This window comes from Rhinoraja longicauda, chromosome 24 (genome assembly GCF_053455715.1).
Source record: "Rhinoraja longicauda isolate Sanriku21f chromosome 24, sRhiLon1.1, whole genome shotgun sequence".
Lineage (NCBI taxonomy): Eukaryota > Metazoa > Chordata > Chondrichthyes > Rajiformes > Arhynchobatidae > Rhinoraja > Rhinoraja longicauda.
Window position 1 is genome coordinate 33,165,336 of NC_135976.1, and position 17,593 is coordinate 33,182,928.

At 45.4% G+C, this 17,593-nt stretch overlaps 1 protein-coding gene across 2 annotated transcripts in view; it reads right to left on the reverse strand.

Annotated features, from left to right (window-relative positions):
• Window positions 1-1,168: 1,168 nt before the first annotated feature.
• Window positions 1,169-17,593, reverse strand: part of LOC144605598 (solute carrier family 41 member 1-like) — a 52,377-nt gene continuing 35,952 nt past the window's right edge. For both annotated transcript variants that reach the window (XM_078421034.1, XM_078421035.1), the window contains exons 8-11: window positions 16,865-16,944; window positions 15,496-15,630; window positions 8,458-8,606; window positions 1,169-7,823 (exon numbers count right to left, since the gene is read on the reverse strand). In XM_078421034.1, coding sequence (XP_078277160.1) covers window positions 7,638-7,823; window positions 8,458-8,606; window positions 15,496-15,630; window positions 16,865-16,944 — 550 coding nt within the window. In that variant the 3' untranslated portion in view covers window positions 1,169-7,637. The remainder of the gene's footprint in view (window positions 7,824-8,457; window positions 8,607-15,495; window positions 15,631-16,864; window positions 16,945-17,593) is intronic.

Sequence of the window (17,593 nt, forward strand, 5' to 3'; positions counted from 1 at the left end):
ATATCCTCTGACCCGCTGTGTTACTCCAGGGTTTGTGTCTATCTACATAATCTTGAGTGTTGTTTAATTTCTGACCATTTTAAAATGTTTCCGTATTCACTTTTAATATTAACCATTTTATTTTCACTTTCTCTCAAAGAAATTGACTCCTTGCCAAGGTACTTTCCCACACTCTCTCGTGCAGTTATGATTCAGATGTTAGCCATGCCTCGTGATATCAGCAGCTGTGGGAAGTCGTGCAAGGGATAGATGATCAAAGTCTTATCCTGTCAAAAACAGACACAGAATGCTGGAGTAACTCAGGTCAGGCAGTATCTCTGGAGAACTTGCTCTCAAGAGTAACATGTATTCATCTCTGGAATAACATGCTGAGTTACTCCAGCACTTTGTGTCTTTCTTTGTATAAACCCAGCATCTGCAGTTCCTTGTATCTTCTTATCCTTTCTGTCACGTTTCATAGAACGTAGAACAATGTTTGTGCCAAACATGATGCCAAGTTATACTGATCTTATCTATCTGTACATCATCCATATCTCTCTATTCCCATTTTGGAAACGGTAATTGTACAGCATCTTCAAAATATAGAACGTTCCATATTTAATTTAAAAACTTAAATTCTAATATACGTATCAATCAAATTACAGGCAGCCTGATAAACTGTCTGGGGAAGAGTCTCGTCACGAAACATCACCTATCCATGTTCTTCAGAGATGCTGCCTGACCCTCTGAGTTATTCCAGCACTTTGAGTCCTTTTTTGAAACAAACCAAGCTTGGGCGACAAAACATATCACAGCGCAAGAGACCCGGGTTCGATCTCGATCACCGGTGCAGTCTGTACGGAGTTTGTATGTTCTCCCTGTGACTGCGTGGGTTTTCATCGGGGTGCTCCGGTTTCCTCCCACAATCCAAAGACGTGCAGGTTTGTAGGCTAATTGGCATGGTATAAATGTAAATTGTCCCTAGTGTGCGTAGGATAATGCTAGTGTACGGGGATCGCTGGTTGGCGCGAACTCGGTGGGCCGAAGGGCCTGTTTCCGCACTGCATCTCTAAACTAAACTAAAGTTAACCACAGCAATTACGACGCCAGAAACACTGCACCAAACGGGAAAACGACAGAGAACATAATAAAGAGACAAATGAATCACAAAGGGAGTTGTCATTGTATGACATTTTATTTTAGCAAATACAGAGACCCCAGGATGTTTACAACATCTTGGCAATTTAGAATATAAATATTCATTTTAGACATAATGTGCAGGAAATCGGGGGCAGAAAACGGAGCAGAACAGGGTGAGTCCGGACAAACAGCCGTTCACAGTACAAGAATGAGGTTAGGATAAAACACATCTGGTCTTAATACAAATATTGTTATTAGGATGGACTTTTTTTTTGCATTTTAGATCACATTCCACAATTTAAAAAAAATTATAATAAGTGCACGTTGAAATCCCTACAACTGCTCAGTTAAATGATGATAAACTTGAGTTAATATTAAAACCCACTCCACAATTGCACTAACTTCATTTCGGTCTGGGCGCTTCAACGTTTGTTGAGGCAGCAAGCTCAACGCAGCTGTCGTGATTTTCTTATCTTCGGCTCGAAAAGCCACTGACAGTAAACCGGGAGTATAGAGTTAGGCTGGTGCCTTGCTCCTCTGATACTAGAGTCACAAAACCAAGGAGAGCAAAATACCCCAAAATAACTCGAAAATATATTTCTGGTCTCGCCAAATTAAAATAATTAAAGCCCTTCATAAAAATCATTTAATGTGCATTTCCACATAGAGATTCAAATTATTTAATAAAAATTCATTAACAGTTATCAAAATATTTATAAACGCTACAGGCCGCTCCTTTTAAGTTAGAGATACTAACAGTGCTCTTTAGGAAGGAGATTCTGTTGCCACAATTTTATTTTTATAATTTGTTATTTAGATACGTGAAATGTGCAAATTTCAGTATAATTAATCTGTTCAGAAAATAAGAAAGTGTTACTGTGGTTTAATACATTTGACCATTTAGTACGAACAGTCCAAGTCAAATAGGAATTGAGTAAAATGTATGGACATCATAACATTAGTTGCAATTTTCCAAACTATGCCAAGCTAGCTGAAAGAAATCGCCTGGCATATTCCTTCAAATAAACAAGACACAAAGTGCTGGAGTAACTCAGCGGGTCAGGCAGCATCTGTGGAGAATGTGAATAGGTGACTTTTCGGGTCAGGACCTTTTTTTAAGACTGGATTGAGAATAAGGGCCCTAACCCGAAACTTCACAGATCCATATTCTCCGGTGATGCTGCCTGGCCTGCTTGTAGTTACTCCAGCACTTTGTGTCTTTCCCAGGTAAACCAAGATTTGCAGTTCCTAGTTTCTACATTCTGGTCTTGGCATCTTGTTCAGCAGACATTTCAGGCCAGGATCCTTTTTCTGGTTGAGTTACTCCAGCAGTTTGTGCCTTTTATTTTGTAAATCAGCATCTGCAGTTCGTTTCTATCCTTCTGCCATATTCCTACAATGAACTCAAGTAGCGTCTGTATCCAAACTGTAACATTCAAGGGGAGGGGATGCTCAGTGAGAAATATATTCACACAGAGGACTGAGGACCTGAATTAGAAGCATGTGAATGGGATTGTAAGCCACAGGTCAGGTCAGTAACTCAGCGGGTCAGGCAGCATTTGCGGAGGGAATGGATCGGTGACGTTTCGGGATGTGCCCCTTCAGAAGAAGGCTCTGAAGAAGGGTGCCCACTTGGAACGTCACCTATCCATTCCCTCTGCAGATGCTGCCTGACCTGCTGTGTTACTCCAGCATTTTGGCGTTTTACTCAAGATTCCAGCATCTGCAGTTCCTTGCGTTTCTTTCTCCCTCTCTGCACCTCAGCCTGACAAATGTTTGCAGCAGCCAAAATGTACAAGAAGGAACTGCAGATGCTGGTTAACACCGAAGGTAGACACAAAATGCTGGAGTAACTCAGCGGGGCCAGGCAACACCTCTGGAGAAAAGGAATGGGTGACTTTTTGGGTCGAGTCTGAAGAAGGGTTCCGACCCAAAACGTCACCTATTCCTTTTCTCCAGAGTTGCTGTCTGACCCGTTGAGATACTCCAGCAGTTTGCGTCTACCTTCAGTGTTTCCAGCATACTTATTTGCTGTGTCTCAATTCCAGCATCATTTGCTTCTCTTTTCTCCTAATGAATCGCCCTGTTTATATCCACTTCAGATGATTCTGAGCCATGATGAGCAAGTAATCACCGTCCTCTCACACCATAGCAGCATCGTGCTTATTGCCAGGACTCTCTTGCTCACCAAACCCCTCTCATCCCCATCCCTTGTCTGCGCTTGATTTTACACTTGCACAGCACGGAGTCAGGCTCTTCAACCCAACCCATCTGGACGGCGATCTTTCAAGTGATCTGCCTCCTCCTTAAGGTAATCTGACCTCCACAACCCTCGGGGATGTGAAATTCCAGACACTCAACCCGTGCCTCTGCAAGAGGACAGACAGGAAACATTGTAACGAGCTGGGTTTTTTATTCCCAGTTCCGTGCACTAAACATGCAACATAAGAGTAGCAGCAGTTATTTGTACTTGGCTCATGAAGTTTGGTCTACTGACCTCAATGGAAGCCATCATAAGTGGAGTACAGCACCCAGCCACCTCTATACACACCGATCAGCCAAAACATTATGACCACTAACAGGCAAAGTGAGTAACATTGGTCATCTTGTTACAATCGCACCTGTCAAGGGGTGGGATATATTAGGCAGCAAGTGAACAGTCAGTTCTTGAAGTTGATGTGTTGAATGCAGGAGAAATGGGCAGGAGTAAAGACCTGAGCGACTCTGACAAGGGCCAAATTGTTATGGCCAGACTACTGGGTCAGAGCATGTCTGAAACGGCAAGGCTTGTGGGGTGCTCCCGGTCAGCAGTGGTGAGTATCTACCGACAGTGGTCCGTGGAGGGACAAACCACAAAACGGCAACAGGGTGTTGGGTGCCCAAGGCTCATCGATGCACGAGGGCAACGAAGGCTATCCCATCTGGTCTGAACCGACAGAAGGTCTACTGTGGCACAAGTCACAGAAAAATGTAATGGTGGTCACGGGAGGAATGTGTCACAATACACAGTGCATCGCACCCTGCTGCATATGGGGCTGCACACGGAGGACCAACAGTATATTAGGCAGGTGGTCATAATGTTTTGGCTCATCAGGTCATAATGTTTTGGCTGATCGGTGTATGTTTAGCACAAATAACCGAAGATGATCTTCTACATTTGATACTCCATGGGCGTACGTCTGCAAACCTTGCACCACGTTTACAATTTCCTTTGCAATAATCTTTGGGAGCTGCAATAAAAAAGTGCAATATAGAAAGGTATACAAAGAGACTCTGAATGTATTCCCCCTAAATATACGTCTCATCAGAGATCGAGATATCGGGATGCATCACAGCTTGATTTGGGAACAGCTCCATCCAAGGCCGCAAGGAAAGGAACAGCATCTCATATTTCGCTTGGGCAGCTTACAGCCCAGTGATATGAATATTGATTTCTCTCACTTGGGTAGCCCCGGCATTCCCTCTCTCTCTCTCTCTCTATCCCTCCCCCCACCCAAGGCCCAACCAGCTTCTCATTTTCACCCTACAAACAGCTAACAACGGCCTGTTTCCTTTATCATCGTTACTTTTTTGCACATCTTTTATTCATTGTTCTTTATCTCTCCACATCACCGTCTATATCTCTCGTTTCCCTTATCCCTAACCAGTCTGAAGAAGGGTCTCGACCCGAAACGTCACCCATTCCTTCTCTCCAGAGTTAGCCGCTGAGTTACCCCAGCTTTTTGTGTCTATCTTCCCTTACATTGACTCATTTACACCTCATGCTGCCTCAGCAAGGCCAGCAGCACAATCAAGGACGAGGATCACCCTGGCCATTCCCTCTTCTCCCCTCTCCCATCGGGCAAAAGGTACAGAAGTGTGAAGACCCACCCCACTAGACTCGGGGACACGTTCTTCCCAGCCATTATCAGGCAACTGAACCATCCTACTGCAACCAGAGAGCAGTGCTGAGCTACTATCTACCTCATCGGGGACTCTCGGACTATCTTTCGTCGGTCATTACAGGCTTTGCCTTGCACTAAACGTTATTCCCTTATCATATATCTGTACACTGTCAATGGCTCGATTGTAATCATGTCTGATCTTTCAACCAGCTGGCTGGTTAGCAACTAAAGCTTTTCACTGTAGCTCGGTACACATGACATACACTAAACTGCTTTACAATCTTGACTGTCTCTGATGAAGTTTACTTTTGGCTAACTCTAGACTCCCAAGAAAAACCTACCCTAGTTGGTTCAATTATCACAAGCCTGCTTTTGGATAATTCTAGACTCCCATGAAAAACATCTGCCCTTGCAGGTTCAATTATCAATAGCCTTCAAAATACACTGCCATTGCCAAAGAAAACGGTTAACTAATAGTTTCAGTTCCTTTCCCAAGTGAGTCAGTTTGTGGTACGTTGTGTTGTGATGAACATGCCTGCGTGAAAGAAACTTTAAGAGCTTAGACAGTTTAAGGAGTTTTCTTAAAAGAAAAAAAGCAGCACCTCAGTCCTTCCTTGCGACAATGTGTTGCAAATGTCTAAGGGAGACACACACAGAAACTAAATGTGTAGGAAGGAACTGTAGATGCTGGTTTACACCGAAGACAAGACACAAAATACTGGAGTAACTGCAGGACAGGCAGCATCTCTGGATAGAAGGCTCTCGACCCGAAATGTCACCCATTCCTTGTATCCAGCGATGCTGCCCGTCCCGCTGAGTTACTCCAGCATCTTGCGTCTATACACATTGAGACTAGTTTGCTCAGTCATGTTGCCGATTTACCAATAGTCTTGATTGAAATTTCAGAAGATCCATGAATCTTGCACAATAACCTTCTCAACCTGGGTACAACACAAATTGGCACTTATGATAAACAGCTGTCAAGTGAAGCAACGATTATTTTCCATTAGCAACTGGCAGCCACATCTGGCTTCAGACAGATGCTCCTGTGTTACTGGGCACTTTTTGGTTTAATGCCAAAATGTTCAGGATAAAATGTATATAGTCCTAAAATTCTACAATGAGACTAGATTAGAGAGTCTAGCCCAGCCAAAGGCATTAAGCGACTTTAAGAGAAATAAGTCTTTGGCGACTGCATTTACCACCACTGTTCGGAGTTGAATTTGCTTTCCTTTACTCAAAGCCTTGCCCTAATTTACCAGCCCACAGTGGTCGATGGCTTTCTGCTCTGACACCGATGGGGTGGGAGGATTGAGAGAGAGAGAGATAGAGAGAGAGAGGAGAGAGAGAGAGAGCCACGGTCCAAAAGTGGGAAAGTTTTCCATTCACACTGCCGCAGATATCGATTCCAAACCATGATTCTAGTGTTACCTACATCAAATTGATTGACTGAAAAATACAGTATGGACACAGGCCCTTCAGCCCACGCCGACCATTGATCGCCCGCTCACACTAGTTCTACGTTATCCCACTTTTGCATCCACTCCCCAACACACTAGGGGGAACTTTACAGAGGGCTGATTAACCTACAAACCCGCACGTCTGGGACGTGGGAGGAAACCGCAGCACCCGGAGGAAACGCACGCGGCCATGGGGAGAATGTGCAAACTCCGCGCAGGCAGCACCCAAGGTCAGGATCAAACCCGGGTCTCTGGTGCTGTGAGGCTGCGGCTCTACCCGCTGCGCCACCGTGCTGGCTCGTAGGTGCCTGAAACACGCTGGAGGGGGGGGGAGTGGTGGGGGAGGGGGGGAGTAGTGGGGGGGGAGTAGTGGGGGGGGGAGTGGTGGGTGGAGGAAGATACGACATTGATGGTCAGGAAGGAACCCGGGTCTCTGGCGCTGCGAGGCAGCAGCTCTACCCGCTGCGCCACCGTGCCGCCCCATCTGGTAGGTTCTCACAAAACAAGAGGCAAGAAAAAAAATTAAGGATATAGGCATTAATCTGTATATCTATATCTAAATCTATAGATATAAATGATACATTAGAGAATCTCCCCAAACATCTCACAGTATAGTTGAAGCACAATGCACCACAATGCTGATCATGCTTAGTGAATTCATAATTGTCCCATCCATTAAAAAAAGTGTAAAATAGACTTTCTACCCTGTTACCCCCGAACATCCTCTCACCGATTCTCAACGGAGACACAGTGGGTTCCCTTGGGAAGATTGTTCGGAAAAGAAAATCCCACCGCGCACTTCAAGTCCAAATAACAGGTTACATCTCCTTATACAATAAAAAATATTAACCACCGTTAATTTGAATTAGCAGCCTCCAGTTCTGAAGTCAATGTCCAGTTTACCTTGCTGCAGGGTCCAGTTCACACACAGCAGGGAATCCATTGCGATCTCTCTTAATCTAGAAGTGTTTGCAGTTTGTTTCGGTATCTCTGTCGGTGGCCGCAATGGGCTGCAGGTGAGACAGCCCCCGCTGTGTAAAGTTTCATTAAACGCTATCTTCATTGAATTGCACTTAAAAAAATTCTAATCCCACCCCCCTCCTCTCTACATTTTTTTTTCAGAGGGGGGGGGGAGGAAGGAGGGGTAAAATAAGAGGAAGGCCTTCATTTTTTCTTAATCGCCGACGTCAGTGTCTCGATCTCCGATCAACCAGAGGATGTGGAAGCTGAGGGCGAGGAATCCCGTCCCCAGCAAGTCCCCCAGTGCAGTCAGGTAAGGAATGGAGAAGTTATCCGGATCCATGCCTCGGCCCCACATCCAGTGAATCATCCAGTCAGCAACGTACAGCAGGATCAGTACCTGCGTGAGAACAAAGAGTGCAATGCTGTGGCTTTATCAGTATTGTGAAGAAAGACACAAAATGCTGGAGTAACTCAGCGGGTGAGGCAGCATCTCTGGAGAAAAGGAATGGGTGACGTTTTGGGTCAAGATCCTTCATCAGACTAAGGGTCTGAAGAAGGGTCTGGAGCCGAAATGTCACCTATGTACGGGTGCCTGTGGTTACGGGGAGAAGGCAGGAGAATGGGGTTTTCAGGGGGAAAGATAGATCAGCCATGATTGAATCGTGGAGTAGACTTGAGGGGCCGAATGGCCTAATTCTGCTCCAATAACTTCTGAACAAAGAATAAAATCACACAACAAAGGACACAGAGTGCCCAAGCGATCGCAGGGAGATCGTACAAACTCCGCACATACAGCACCCGTGGTCAGGATTGAACCTGGGTCTCTGGCGCTGTGAGGTAGCAGCGCTACCACTGTGCTGTCTTACTTGCACTGTGGCCAAGTATCCCAGGAAGGCAAACTATTATAGAACCAAATTTTAATAACTTACAACCCCACAGTTTACAGTGGGCTTTGAGGTGACATCAAGTCCAAATCAGACTCTAATTTGAAAGAAGCCTCAAGGCATTTCACATTTAAATAAGGAACGTACTTGCAGTAAAGCAGCCATCATGTAGAATGCTATAAATATTGGCGTGAGTGTAGTGTGTCCCCCTTGCATGGAGTTGATGATGTACAGAAAGACCAGGTGCCCAGGAACAACGAGAAGAAACAAGACTCGCGATGACCTGGAATTCAAATCTGCAAACAAAAGAAACAAACCCTTACTCTCTCCAGCTGGCAGTGAGCACAATTCAACATAGAATTATCGAAACGTATAAGATTATTAAGGGGTTGGACACGTTAGAGGCAGTAAACATGTTCCCAATGTTGGGGGAGTCCAGAACAAGGGGCCACAGTTTAAGAGTTAGGGGTAGGCCATTTAGAACTGAGATGAGGAAAAACCTTTTCAGTCCGAGAGTTGTGAATCTGTGGAATTCTCTGCCTCAGAAGGCAGTGGAGGCCAATTCTCTGAATGCATTCAAGAGAGAGCTAGATAGAGCTCTTAAGGATAGCGGAGTCAAGGGTTATGGGGAGAAGGCAGGAATGGGGTACTGATTGAGAATGATCAGCCATGATCACATTGAATGGCGGTGCTGGCTCGAAGGGCCGAATGGCCTCCTCCTGCACCTGTAAGACCTGTGTGATCTCCCGGACTAGTTTCGATCGCCTAGCTTGGGGTCGGAGAGGAATTTCCCGGATTTTTCCCCAAATTGGCCTGGGTTTTTTATCCGGTTTTTCGCCTCTCCCAGGAGATCACTCAGTTCTTTGCGGTGGGCGGTTGGAACGGTTGGAGTAGCGGCCGGGCGGTAGGTTTAGTAACCGAGCGCGGGGCTTTGTTTGGAGAGTATGACTGTCAGGGCAGTTTTTTGTTCTGGGTGTCGGATGTGGGGAATCTGGGAGTCTGATAGTCTTCCAGACATCCACATCTGCGCCAGGTGTGACGAGATGGGGCTCCTAAGGGACCGTATTAGGAACCTGGAGCGGCAGATTGATGACCTCCGTCTGATCAGGGAGAGTGAGGAGGTTATAGATAGGAGTTACAGAGGTGGTCACTCCTAGACCACGGGAGGTAGACAAGTGGGTCACTGTTAGGGGGGGCAAGGAACAGAGGCAGGGACTAGGGAGTACCCCGGTGGCTGTACCCCTTGGAAATAAGTACTCCTGTTTAAGTACTGTTGGGGGGGACAGCCTACCTGGGGGCAACGACGGTGCCCGGGCCTCTGGCAAGGAGTCCGGCCCTGTTGCTCAGAAGGGTAGGGAAAGGAAGAGGAGAGCAGTAGTAATAGGGGACTCTATAGTGAGGGGGTCAGATAGGCGTTTCTGTGGACGCAGTCGGGAGACCCGGATGGTGGTTTGCCTCCCTGGTGCCGGTGTCCGGGATGTGTCTGAGCGTGTCCAGGATATCCTGAAAGGGGAGGGAGAGGAGCCAGAGGTCGTGGTACATATAGGTACCAACAATATAGGTAGGATAAGGGAAGAGGTCCTGAAAGGAGAATTTAGGGGGCTAGGAAGAGAGTTAAAAAAAAAGGACTTCCAAAGTAATAATCTCAGGCTTACTGCCTGTGCCACGCGATAGTGAGAATAGGAATGGAGTGAGGTGGAGGATAAATACGTGGCTGAGGAACTGGTGCAGGGAGCAGGGTTTCAAGTTTCTGGATCATTGGGACCTCTTCTGGGGGAAGTATGACCTGTACAAAAAGGACGGGTTGCATCTGAACCCGAGGGGAACCAATATCCTGGCGGGGAGATTTGCTAAAATAACTGCGGAGACTTTAAACTAGTACGGTTGGGGGGAGGGACTCAAACACAGATAGCTAATAGGCAGTGTGTGAGGCAGGAGGCAGAAAAGGGAAACACTCAGACCCAATATGTAGGAGAGAAAGAAGGGAAAATAAATAAACTGAGAATAAGAAATGATGGGTCCCTTAAATGTGTATATTTTAATGCTAGGAGCATTGTAAGAAAGGTGGATGAGCTTAGAGCCTGGATTGACATCTGGAAGTATGATGTTGTGGCGATCAGTGAAACATGGTTGCAGGAGGGTTGCGATTGGCAATTAAATATTCCAGGATTTCATTGTTTCAGATGTGATAGAATCGGAGGGGCAAGAGGTGGGGGTGTTGCATTGCTTGTCAGGGAGGATATCACAGCAGTGCTTTGGCAGGACAGACTAGAAGGCTCGATTAAGGAGGCTGTTTGGGTGGAACTCAGAAATGAGAAAGGTTTAGCAACACTTATAGGGGTGTATTATAGACCGCCAAATAGGGAACGAGAATTGGAAGAGCAAATATGTAAGGAGATAGCAGATATTAGTAGTAAGCACAGAGTGGTGATTGTGGGTGATTTCAATTTTCCGTATATAGACTGGGAATCACATTCTATTAAAGGGCTGGATGGTTTGGAGTTTGTAAAATGTGTGCAGGATAGTTTTTTGCAGCAATAAGTAGAGGTGCCTACCAGAGAAGGGGCAGTGTTGGACCTCCTGTTAGGAAATGAGATGGGTCAGGTGACGGAGGTATGTGTTGAGGAGCACTTTGGGTCGAGTGATCATAATGCTATTAGTTTCAATATCATTATGGAGAAGGTCAAATCTGGACCAAGGGTTGAGATTTTGGATTGGAGAAAGGCTAATTTTGAGGAGATGAGAAAGGATTTAAAAGGAGTGAAATGGAAATTGTTGTTTTATGAAAAGGATATAATAGAGAAATGGAGGATATTTAAAGGTGAAATTTTGAGAGTACAGAGTCTTTATGTCCCTGTTCGGTGGTTTTCCAGGGAAATTGGACACTTGGTTCGGAAAAAGAGGGAGATATACAATAAATATAAGTGGCAGGGAGTAAATGAGGTTCTTGAGGAATATAAAGAATGTAAAAGGAATCTTAAAAAGGAATCTTAAAAAGGAAATTAGAAAAGCGAAAAAAAGATATGAGGCTGCTTTGGCAAGTAATGTAAAAGTAAACCCCAAGGGGTTCTACAGATATGTCAATAGCAAAAGGATAGTGAGGGATAAAATTGGTCCATTAGAGAGTCAGAGTGGACAGCTATGTGCTGAGCCGGAAGAAATGGGGGAGATATTAAACAATTTCTTTTCTTCGGTATTTACCGAGGAGAAGGATATTGAATTATGTGAGGTAAGCGAAACAAGTAGAGTAGTGATGGAAATTAGGAGGATTAAAGAAGAGGAGGTACGGACACTTTTGAAGAATATAAAAGTGGATAAGTCTCCAGGTCCTGATAGAATATTCCCTAGGACATTGAGGGAAGTTAGTGCAGAAATAGCAGGGGCTATGACGGAAATATTTCAAACGTCATTAGAAACAGGGATGGTGCCGGAAGATTGGTGCATTGCGCATGTTGTGCCTTTGTTTAAAAAAGGTTCTAAAAGTAAACCTAGCAATTATAGACCTTTTAGTTTGACGTCTGTGGTGGGAAAATTAATGGAAAAGATACTTAGGGACAATCTATATAATTATTTGGATAATCAAGGCCTGATTAGAAACAGTCAACATGGATTTGTGCCTGGAAGGTCATGTTTGACTAATCTTCTTGAATTTTTTGAAGAGGTTACCAGGGAAATTGATAAGGGCAAGGCTGTGGATGTTGTCTATATGGACTTCAGTAAGGCATTTGACAAGGTTCCACATGGAAGGTTGATTAAGAAGGTTAAATCGTTGGGTATTAATAGTGAGGTTGCAAGATGGATTCAACAATGGCTGAATGGGAGATACCAGAGGGTAACGGTTGACAATTGTATGTCAGGTTGGAGGCCAGTGTCTAGTGGAGTGCCCCAAGGATCTGTGTTGGGTCCACTGTTGTTTGTCATTTACATTAATGATCTGGATGATGGTGTGGCAAATTGGATTAGTAAATATGCAGATGATACTAAGATAGGTGGAGTAGTTGATAGTGAGGTAGATTTTCAAAGTCTACAGAGAGACTTGGGCCTTTTGGAAGGGTGGGCTGAAAGATGGCAGATGGAGTTTAATGCTGATAAGTGTGAGGTGCTGCATTTTGGTAGGACAAATCAAAATAGGAAGTACAGGGTAAATGGTAGGGAATTGAGGAATGCAGTGGAACAGAGGGATCTGGGAATAACTGTGCATTGTTCCCTGAAGGTGGAATCTCATGTGGATAGGGTGGTGAAGAAGGCGTTTGGTATGCTTGCCTTTATAAATCAGAGCATCGAGTATAGAAGTTGGGATGTAATGTTGAAATTGTACAGGGCATTGGTGAGGCCGAATCTGGAGTATGGTGTGCAGTTCTGGTCGCCAAATTATAGGAAGGATGTCGACAAAATGGAGAGGGTACAGAGGAGATTTACTAGAATGTTGCCTGGGTTTCAGCACTTAGGCTACAGAGAGAGGTTGAACAGGTTGGGTCTTTATTCTTTGGAGCGTAGAAGGTTGAGGGGGGACTTGATAGAGGTTTTTAAAATTTTGAGAGGGACGGACAGAGTTGACGTGGGTAGGCTTTTCCCTTTGAGAGTGGGGAAGATTCCAACAAGGGGACATAGCATCAGAATTGAGGGACAAAGGTTTAGGGGTAACATGAGGGGGAACTTCTTTACTCAGAGGGTTGTGGCTGTATGGAATGGGCTTCCGGTGGAAGTGGTGGAGGCTGGCTCGATTTTATTATTTAAGAGTAAATTGGATAGGTATATGGATGAGAGGGGATTAGAGGGTTATGGTCTGAGTGCAGGTAGATGAGACTAGGTCAGGGAGAATGGTCGGCGTGGACTGGTAGGGCCGGACAGGCCTGTTTCCATGTTGTAGTTGTTATATGTTGTTATATGTTATTGTCTATAACGCTTACACAACACCTTTCGCTGATCAGACTATGGTAAAGAGCAGCGGGGATAAATTGGAGAATGATCCACAAGGTCAGACCAGAGTCAGGATTTTAAATCCCATTTTGTGGGCGGCACGGTAGCGCAGATGCCTCACAGCTCCAGATTTGATCCTGACTACGGGTGTTGGCTGTATGGAGTTTGTACGTTCTCCCTGCGACCGTGTGGGTTTTCTCCGGGTGCTCCGGTTTCCTCCCACACTCCACAAACGTGCAGGTTTGTAGGTTAATTGGCTGCGGTAAAGATTGTAAATTGTCCCTAGTGTGTAGGGTAGTGCTAGTGTACGGGGATCACTTGTTGGCGTGGACTCAGTGGGCCGAAGGGCCTGTTACCTCACTGTATCTCTAAAGTAAAGGAAGACGTGATGAAAATGCCAAACGGAAAGATGGATACGTTGCTACAAAAGCAATTATTAGGGTAGGAACTTTATGGCTAATTTATTGAGAACACAACAGTGTGGAGAACTAAAATCTGCACTTTCCCCTTTGCACGATCTCCCTGTCACCGCGTGAGTTTCCTCCGAGTGCTCCGATTTCCTCTCACAACCCAAAGACGTGCAGGTTTGTACACAATAGACACAAGGCGTAAGCCATTCGGCCCTTCTTGCCAGCAGCACCATTCACCGTGATCATGACTGATCATCCACAATCAGTACCCCGTTCCTGCCCTCTCCCCATACCCCTTGACTCCGCTATCATTAAGAGCTCTATCTAACTCTCTCTTGAAAGCATCCAGGGAATTGGCCTGCACTGCCTTCTGAGGCAGAGAGTTCCAAAGATTCACAACTCTCAGAGTGAAAAAGTTTTACATCTCATCTCCGTTCTAAATTGTAGGTTAATTGGCCCTATGTAAGTTGCCCCTGGTGTGCAGGGAGTGGATACGAAAGTGGGATAACATAGAACTAGTGTACTCCGTGCAGACAGTAATTGTGGTCAGGAACAAACCCGTGTCTCTGGCGCTGTGAGGCAGCAACTCTACCAGCACATTATGAAGCAAGGGTTTTATGGAGGAAGCAAAACTATCCAATTTTGGCCAATTTTGGGATTTCCCAAAGTTCAACAAGGAAATCCCAAAGCTGCTGCTAGTCTGTGATGATGCCGTTACACTGTCACTATTAGTCATGGTTCTCCCCTTGTTCCTCACAGCTCCAAATGGTTCCTCCAGGACTTTTGAAAACAACTAACAAACCCCTGTATGTATGTGTATAAATATATTTTAAAAAAGTGTGCATGTCTATATTATACACACACATATATATATATATATAAACACAAATGTATTATAAATACATTTGTGCATACATGCATATAAATGCACATTGTATATATACATATGTGTGTATATACACACAAATATACACCGATCAGCCAAAACATTATGACCACTGACAGGTGAAGCGAATAACATTGATTATCTTGTGACAATGGCACCTGTCAAGGGGTGGGATATATTAGGCAGCAAGTGAACAAAATCAGTTCTTGAAGTTGATGTGTTGGATGTAGGAAAAATGGGCAGGAGTAAAGACCTGAGCGACTTTGACAAGGGCCAAATTGTTATGGCCAGACGACAGGGTCAGAGCATCTCTGAAACGGCAAGGCTTGTGGGGTGCTCCCGGTCAGCAGTGGTACCTACCGACAGTGGTCCGAGGAGGGACAAACCACAAACCCGCGACAGACAGGGTGTTGGGCGCCCAAGGCTCATCGATGCGCGAGGGCAACGAAGGCTATCCCGTCTGGTCCAAACCGACAGAAGGTCGACTGTGGCACAGGTCACAGAAAATGTTAATGGTGGTCACGGGAGGAATGTGTCACAATACACAGTGCATCGCACCCTGCTGCGTATGGGGCTGCACACGGAGGACCAACAGCATATTAGGCAGGTGGTCATAATAGTTTGGCTCATCAGGTCATATTATTTTGGCTGATGGGTGTATATGTATCTTATAAACATCTGTATACACAAATGTGTACACACACACATATATAAATATATATGCATGTATAAAATATATGTATACATATATATATTTCCATACACACATATATAAATACACATATATTATATATACATACATGTACCCACACACATATAAAAGACAGATAAATAAACAATAATCATGCAAACTCAAAAATAATGCCCCAGGTATAGAGGTTGCAGTGTTTAATAGCCCGATGGTTGTGGTGAGGAAGCTGGGCGTTACAGCTGTCAGGCTGGTCTACCATTATACCGAGGGGTTCTCACCGGGGCTGCAGAAGGTTCGGCAGGGACTGGGGCAGGTCTTGTGCATGTTCCCCGGCGTGGCACCTGGCACGGCAGACAGGTGGAGGTAGGTCGAGATTCTGCTGGCCTGCACTGCCACCAGGTTGCCGCCAACACCTGTGGAGGAACAGCAAGCGAGAGCACACGTCAAACTCAGCACGGCAACACGTCCCACCCACCCGCAACGTCTGCTTGGAACTCAAGTCATTTAAACACCTCATCAAACACAACTCAAAGAAACTTTAAATATATATATTTACACACTATGAGAGCGGCACAGTCGCGCAGTGGTGGAGCTGCTGCTTTACAGCGCCAGACACCCGCGTTCAAACCTGACTACCAGCGCTGTCTTTGTACTCTCTCCCTGGGACCTCGTGGGTTTTCTCCGGGTGCTCCGGTTTCCTACCACATTCCAAAACCGTGCAGGTTTGTAGGTTCATTGGCTTCTGTAAATTGTCCCTAGTGTACAGGTAGTGTAAGTGTTGGAGGAGGTGCAGGTGAACCTCTGTCTCATCTAGTGTACAGGTGATCGCTGGTCAGCATGAACCCGGTGAGCCTAAGGGCCTATTTCCACATTGTATCACTAAACTAGAAACTAAACTAGTTGTTGGATAAACTATATAGAGATGAGAGATTTAAGGTGCAGGAAGGAACTGCAGATGCTGGTTTACACACAAAATGCTGGAGGAACTCAGCGGGACAGGCAGCATCTCCAGATAGAAGGAATGGGTGATGTTTGGGGTCGAGACCCTTCTTCAGACTGAGTCAGGGGAGAGGGACATAGAGATATGAAAGAGTAAGGTGTGAGAATGAGAGATCAAAGAGAACGATCGAGGATAATGTAGAATGGATCATTGTGAGCCGAAGGGAAGATTTAAGGAACAGGCAGCATCAGTGGAAAGAAACATAGAAACAGAGAAAAATAGGTGCAAAAAAAAAAGAATCGAACCATTCAATATGATCATGGTTGATCATCTAAAATCAGTACCCGGTTCCTGCTTTTTCCCCATATCCCTTGATTCCTTTAGCCGTAGGAGCTAAATCTAACTCTCTCGAAAACACTCAGGAAAAGGACAGGCGATGTTTCAGGTTGGGACCCTTCTTCCGACGGGAGAAAGGTCCCCGATCCTACACGTCGTCTCTCCGTGCCCAGCACAGATGCTGCCAGGCCCGCTGAGTTGCTCCAGCACTTTGTGCTTTGCTGAATGGGAAAAAGACGTCTTGACCAGATGGCAGCAGTGATCGGCATTCAGTACTGTGGCTTCAGGCTGATGGTGCATTCAGTAGTTCTTACCACCACTAACCCCAAGCCTCAGAGTGCACGCTTTATCAGATAAATAAATATACTTGCCATTGATAACTGGGGTGAAAACAGCAATCCCTGCAAAGTTTGGATCAGATACCGTTTTGTCCAAGATCAGCCCACCGACACTGCAACAAAACGACAGTACAGAGTTACAACACATATGGAGGAAGCCTGTGTGTGGGAAGGAACTACAGATGCTGGTTTACACCGAAGATAGGCACAAACTGCTAGAGTAGCTCAACGGGACGGGCAGCATCGCTGGAGAGAAAGAACGGATGATGTTTCGGGTCGAGACCCTTCTTCAGTCTGAAGAAGGTTCTCGACCCGAAACGTCATCCGTTCCTTCTCTCCAGCGATGCTGCCTGTCCTGCTGAGTTACTTCAGCATTTTGTGTCTATCTTCTTGACATATAAAAAACTAGTATGTTCAGCACCCCTTTCAAGACGATGGAACGAGCTGCCGGCAGGTACGTTAACAAGGTTTGGAAGACATTCGGACGAGTACGTGGGCAGGTAAAAGGGTTTCGAAGGTTACGGGGAGAAGGCAGGATAGTGGGATTGAGAGAAAAAAATAGATCCACCACCCACCACCTCTGGCAGCACGTTCCTGGCACTCCACGCCCTCTGTGCAAACAAAAACAACTTGACCCACACATCTCCTTTAAACTTTGCCTCTCTCACGTTAAAGCTATGCCCTGTGACAATAAATATACATTTGACAAAGCTGTACATGTGACAATATCTACTCCGACTACTTTTGAATGGATGCAAAACA